The 6,930-nt window shown below is 37.6% G+C and overlaps 1 protein-coding gene across 2 annotated transcripts in view; it reads right to left on the reverse strand.

The window, feature by feature from the left end:
- Positions 1-539: 539 nt before the first annotated feature.
- Positions 540-6,930, reverse strand: part of LOC125256397 (heterogeneous nuclear ribonucleoprotein L-like) — an 18,112-nt gene continuing 11,721 nt past the window's right edge. For both annotated transcript variants that reach the window (XM_048172377.1, XM_048172379.1), the window contains exons 5-11: positions 6,879-6,930; positions 6,461-6,675; positions 6,192-6,313; positions 4,148-4,349; positions 1,685-1,742; positions 1,455-1,553; positions 540-1,333 (exon numbers count right to left, since the gene is read on the reverse strand). The exon at positions 6,879-6,930 is cut by the window's right edge and continues 20 nt beyond it. In XM_048172377.1, the coding sequence (XP_048028334.1) occupies positions 1,278-1,333; positions 1,455-1,553; positions 1,685-1,742; positions 4,148-4,349; positions 6,192-6,313; positions 6,461-6,675; positions 6,879-6,930 (804 nt within the window). In that variant the 3' untranslated portion in view covers positions 540-1,277. The remainder of the gene's footprint in view (positions 1,334-1,454; positions 1,554-1,684; positions 1,743-4,147; positions 4,350-6,191; positions 6,314-6,460; positions 6,676-6,878) is intronic.

Raw genomic sequence — 6,930 nt, forward strand, 5'->3', positions numbered from 1 at the left:
TTTGAAGCTTTGATTGTGTTTATAGTGTGCAATATAACATGTGTTCATGTATTTTTCACATAATTTACTTATCTGTATACCGCTGTTTCCACTGTCATAAAAACGGGCTGATGACTTCCTTGTTCTATGAAGTCCCTCCTTCAGAAATACGTAACGAGTTCTGATTGTGCCAGCGGTTCCTGTGTTGTGATTCGACAGCAGTTTAGCGCATCTTGCCCAGAAAGGTTGCGCCTCTTACCATAACGTGGAGATGCACGCGCTCAGTGTTATTGTAAACATGTCTTTAATTTTACGGAATTAGACCCGGTGATTGGACTGCGGGATGAAAATAACAGCGTTTCGACGACATGGCGACAAACACACTCTACAAACGCAACTCTTGTGTATTCCTGTGGGTGGAGGTTAGTCAAAAAACTGTTTTAGTGACGTCATTAAAGAAGGAAGTAGAGGGATGTAGTCCAAACTGGCCGTTCGATGTAGGCGACTTCTGTTAAATAAAATATCTCGCTTGGCATTAAACTTTGAGCTTTAAAATTTTACAGATTTTATTTATACTCTAACAACAACATTACACACTAACTAAAGTTTGAAACATGGGATCATGAAGAACGGGACCTTTAACACTATTTAGAGAGGGACCATATGTACTCTGAGCAGAGTTGATTTTGCTGCGTGATCTTTATGAGCTCTGAAAACAAACGCTGCAACTAGAGTAAGAACAGAGGAAGTTACAAACGAACTACTTTCCTGTACAGCTGGTGTTGAAGCCATGATGATCGTGTGTCTGGATCAGGGCTGCAGTCAATCTAACATACTGACATTGATCAAAGAGTCTCACAATCATCTACCCAAACCCAGAACTACAACAAATGCACAGACAGACTACAGGTCATGTGACTAGTTAAGCGGTTAACCCAGCAGGTGATCCTTTAGTCTCTAGTAAACCCCTGCCGCTGTACACATAAATAATAAATGACACGTGTTCCATGTTCTGTGTCATGCACACGTCAGTTCAGTGTTTCAGTTCATGTCGTGTTTATCATATGCAAAAAAACGCCCTGAAAACAATTTAACTAGCAAATACATGGAACGAAACAGCCCGTGTCGTTCATCGCCTCTTCCTGCGTTTGTCGTGGTCCCGCCGTCATTGACATCATCCAGAGAAAGTGTGTGTGTGTGTGTTTGTGTGTATGTCAGTTTCCTGGTTTGATTCACAGATGAAAAAACAAAGACGACAAAAACCGAAGAAGAGGAGCAGGAGATTGAGTCGCTCCGGCTCAGAGATGTGAGGAGGTGGAGAAGCAGAGCTTCAGCGTGTACGGGTTCGAACCGTCTGAAACACAACAACGACAACACGTCACAGATTACTGACAGCCACAGCATCAAGAGAAACATTCTATGACATGATTAAACCAACAGGGGCTGATGGGTAAACAGAAAGAGTGTATGCTTACTGGGTATCCGGATCTGATAGTGATTGAGAACCGTCAGAACCTCCACAGCGTGAGTCTTACTGTCGAACTCCAGTAAACCAGAGATGGTCTTTGAACTGGCTGCGGATACAAACACAAGAGACACGTGAGCAACGGATCAGAATCAGGTCAAACATGTACCGAAACACTGTGAAAAGTCACGCCACTGTTACTTCTACAGTGTTGATGTTGCAAAGTTAATGAAAACTCACGTTTGGCATCAAACACTTTGTATTTGATGAATCCTGGGACGTCGTGTTCTGTGCATAACTGCAAAACAACAGAACAAAATCAGAGTGTCTTACAGTACAGAGTCCAGCAGAGGGCGCTGGCGACACACGCTCTAGAGATGGGCTCATATACAGCTAGTTATGAATACTGTAATCTAATCCTAACTGAAAACTTTCTGCTTTTTAACTAAAAATAAAACATTATTTACTTTATTTTATACCACTGTTACAAATGAGGACATCCCCAAAAGGACGTTTTGTCCAATTGAACTCTCTTCTGGGGAAAATTTTGTCTGCAAAATTGGGTTTAGTCATCTGAACCTTTCCGAAAACAGATTAATATAGAAACGAATGAATGATGAACTCATGCTTGTAGAATAGACACACGCTCTGATTCATTCAATATGGAAGGCTGTTTCTGCTACATTAGAAAAAAATCATGCTTTGGTAAATAAAAAGTCAAAATTATGGCATTCTAGGTCATATTTAAGAGATTAAATTATGATAATTAAACATGAAATTATGATATAGTGAGTAATAATTATGAGATGAAAAGTCAAAATGATCACTTAAGTCATATTTATGACATAAAAAGTTGAAAGTTGACACTAAATTGAAACTGACAAGTCGAAATTTTGACATTAAAAAGTTTAAATTATTACTTAAGTCATAATTATGACATAAAACTTAACAGTTATCACTGAATCGAAATTATGACAGGTCAAAATTGACATAAAAAGTAAAAATTATTACTTAAAGTCGTGATTATGATATTAAACGTTGAAAGTTGGCATACTAAATCAAAATTGACATAAATCAAAATTATGACATTAAAAAGTTGAAAATATTACTTAGTCATATTTATGAGATTAAATGTCAAAATTATGAGATAGTAATAATTCAAATAAAAAATCAGAATTATGACAAAAAGTTGAAAGTTGACATACTAAATCAAAATTGACATAAATCAAAATTATGACAAGTAATATTTATGAGATTAAAAGTCGAAATTATGACTTAAGTCAATTATGACAAAAAGTTGAAAGTTGACATACTAAATTGAAATTATGACATTAAAAGTTGAAAGTTGGCATACTAAATCAAAATTGACAAATCAAAATTATGACATTAAAAAGTCAAAATTATTACTTAGAATGTCATATTTATGAGATTAAATGTCAAAGTTATGACATAGTAAGTAATAATTGAGATGAAAAGTCGAAATTATGACTTAAAACTCAATTATGACAAAAAGTTGAAAGTTGGCATACTAAATCAAAATTGACAAATCAAAATTATGACATTAAAAAGTCAAAATTATTACTTAGAATGTCATATTTATGAGATTAAATGTCAAAGTTATGACATAGTAAGTAATAATTGAGATGAAAAGTTAGAATTATAACAAAAAGTTGAAAGTTGACACTAAATCGAAATTATGACTTAATTTGAAATGATGACAGTCATATTTATGAGATTAAATGTTGAAATTATGTCAGTAAGTGATAACTGAGATAAAGTCAAAATTATGACTTAAAAGTCATAATTATGACAAAAAGTTAAAAAGCTGACACTTAATTGAAATTATAACAAGTCGAAATTTTGACATTAAAAAGTTTAAATTATTACTTAAAAAGTCAAAATTATGACATAAAATTTAACAGTTATCACTGAATCGAAATTATGACAAGTCAAAATTGACATAAAAAGTCAAGATTATTAAAGTCACAATTATGATATTAAATGTTGAAAGTTGACACACTAAATCAAAATTGACATAAATCAAAATTATGACATTAAAAAGTTGAAAATATTACTTTAAGTCATATTTATGAGATTAAATGTCAAAATTATGAGATAGTAATAATTCAAATAAAAAATCAGAATTATGACAAATTGAAATTCTGACATTAAAGGTTGAAAGTTGGCATACTAAATCAAAATTGACAAATCAAAATTACGACATTAAAAAGTCAAAATTATTACTTAAAATGTCATATTTATGAGATTAAATGTCAAAATGATGACATAGTAAGTAATAATTGAGATGAAAAGTTAGAATTATAACAAAAAGTTGAAAGTTGACACTAAATCGAAATTATGACTTAATTTGAAATTATGACAAAGTCATATTTATGAGATTAAATGTTGAAATTATGTCAGTAAGTGATAATTGAGATGAAAAGTTGAAATTATTACTTAAGTCATAATTGAGACTAAGTTGAAAGTTGACACTAAATTGAAATTATGACAAGTCAGAATTATGACATTATCGAAATTATTACTTAATGTCATAAAAGTTAGCATACTAAATCAAAATTGACATAAATTGGAATTATGACATTAAAAAGTTGAAATTATGACTGCGCATGTCATCATTTTGAATGTGATATTTTTGAGTTTTTAGATCTGTTTATGTGGATGCGGCGAGTGAGCGTGACGCACCCGCTGCAGGTCGTCTTCACTGATGCAGGGCGGCACGTTGTAGAAGTGCAGCACACACGACGGAGGCTGGATGATGTTCTTGGAGGCCTGACCTGCGCTGGTGAAGCGGTTGTTGCGGGTCATGGCGAAGTCCTTGTAGCTGCTGGAGCCGTCCTCCAACTCGAACACCTGACTGGGGATGACGGCGTGCTGCTTCGACACGCTGACCACAGAGAACACAACACACACATCCATCAGTCTGAATCTTACACACACACTGACGTCAGAGCATCTGTGTGAGACATGAGTGATGAATTATTCTGATGGATGAAGGTCCATCTCAATCCCATGAGTCTCTGCTGCTGATCATCTGATTCTTTACAGTTCAAATCAAGTCCTGAACATTTCACTTACATCCAAATATTAAATTATTGAATTCTTCCCCAATCTGATGATCATCTATGTGCTTCTGTGAATGTACTGATCACTGAAACTGTCAAAATCAACGCCAGTTTCAACAACCAGGCCCCGCCCCTTTGTGTTTTTGAGTGGTGTGTGTGGTTGTGTATGTGTGTGTGTATATGTGTGTGTGTATATATATGTGTGTGTGTGCGTGTTTATGTGTGTGTATTTGTGTATGTGTGTGTGTATTAGTGTATATGTGTGTGTGTGTGCGATTGTTTTTGAGTGAGTGTGTGCGTGTATGTGTGTGTGATTGTGTTTTTGAGTGAGTGTGTGTGTGAGTGAGTGTGTGTGTGTGTGTGTGTGTGTGTGTGTGAGTGCGTGTATGTGTGTGTGTGTGTGAGTGCGTGTATATGTGTGTGTGTATATATGTGTGTGTGTGCGTGTATTAGTGTATATGTGTGTATGTGCGATTGTGTTTTTGAGTGAGTGTGTGTATGAGTGTGTGCGTGTATGTGTGTGTGATTGTGTTTTTGAGTGAGTGTGTGTGTGAGTGAGTGTATGTGTGTGTGTGTGTGTGTGTGAGTGCGTGTATATGTGTGTGTGTATATATGTGTGTGTGTGCGTGTATTAGTGTATATGTGTGTATGTGCGATTGTGTTTTTGAGTGAGTGTGTGTATGAGTGTGTGCGTGTATGTGTGTGTGATTGTGTTTTTGAGTGAGTGTGTGTGTGAGTGAGTGTATGTGTGTGTGTGTGTGTGTGTGTGAGTGCGTGTATATGTGTGTGTGTATATATGTGTGTGTGTGCGTGTATTAGTGTATATGTGTGTATGTGCGATTGTGTTTTTGAGTGAGTGTGTGTGTATGAGTGTGTGCGATTGTGTTTTTGAGTGTATGAGTGTGTGCGTGTATGTGTGTGTGATTGTGTTTTTGTGTGTGTGAGTGAGTGTATGTGTGTGTGTACGTGTGTGAGTACGTGTGTGAGTGCGTTTGAGTGTGTGTGAGTGTGTGCGATTGTGTTTTTGAGTGAGTGTGTGTATATGTGTGTGTGTGTATATGTGTGTGTGTGCGTGTATGTGTGTGTGTGTGCGTGTTTATGTGTGTGTATTTGTGTATGCTTGTGTGTATTAGTGTAAGTGTGTGTGTGAGAGTGTGTGTGTTTGTGTGTGTGTGTGTTTGTGTCTTTGAGTGAGTGTGTGTGTGTGTGTGTGATTGTGTTTTTGAGTGAGTGTGTGTGTGAGTGAGTGTGTGTGTGTGTACGTGTGTGTGAGTGCGTGTATATGTGTGTGTATTTGTGTATGTGTGTGTGTATTAGTGTATATGTGTGTGTGTGTGCGATTGTTTTTGAGTGAGTGTGTGCGTGTATGTGTGTGTGATTGTGTTTTTGAGTGAGTGTGTGTGTGAGTGAGTGTGTGTGTACGTGTGTGAGTGTGTGTGTGTGTGTATATATGTATGTGTGTGTATTTGTGTATGTGTGTGTGTGTGTGAGTGTGTGTGTGAGTGTGTGTATGTGTGTGTGAGTGTGTGTATGTGTGTGTGAGTGTGTGTATGTGTGTGTGAGTGTGTGTATGTGTGTGTGTGAGTGTGTGTGAGTGTGTGTGAGTGTGTGTGAGTGTGTGTGAGTGTGTGTATGTGTGTGTGAGTGTGTGTGTGTTTCCTCACCAGACGTTGAGTCGTTTGCTGAACACCTTGATGCTGTTCAGGTGTGTGATCGCTCTGTCAACCGCATATTCATCACCCATCTCCACTAGAGCCGTGCCCGGGACGCTCTTCATGAACTTCACCTGTACACACACACACACACACACACACACACACAGACAGTTATCATTGATTTATCTGCACTGACACCATCAGATGAGATCTGAACTGAGCATTATATTTCTGCTCCATCCGTTAGTCAAAGTGTTCATCATCGCTGCACGCTTTACCTTCTCAATGTTCCCGTACAGACAGAAGAGGTTGAAGATGCGGGTGCAGTTCATCTTGGCGGGATGCAGGCCGCTCACCATGGCAACAGAGCTGGAGGCGTGGCTCATGTAGGAGGAGGTCTGAGGCAGCGGATACGACACCACCTCCGGCACGTCATGAGAGCTGCGCTTGAAACGGTTATTACTGGGCAGAGGCAGCAGGGGGCAGTGCGAGCCTAAATGGGTTAAATGACATTCATTACTGTTTAAAACATCATCATATTTAATCACTGGAGTCTGTTATCATATATTTCTTTTGCTGTTGCTTTATAGAAGAAAAAGAAGCAGTGATTTGACCAGAGTTTCGGTGTGAATCAGAATGAAGAGCGATGAATAATGAATCAGATTGTGAGACCAGATCACACTGATGAGGACTGACCGTATCCGTTGTCGCTGTACGAGGACGGATGTTCTCCCAGGATGGCCTGCCG

This window comes from Megalobrama amblycephala, linkage group LG21 (genome assembly GCF_018812025.1).
Source record: "Megalobrama amblycephala isolate DHTTF-2021 linkage group LG21, ASM1881202v1, whole genome shotgun sequence".
NCBI classification, from domain to species: domain Eukaryota; kingdom Metazoa; phylum Chordata; class Actinopteri; order Cypriniformes; family Xenocyprididae; genus Megalobrama; species Megalobrama amblycephala.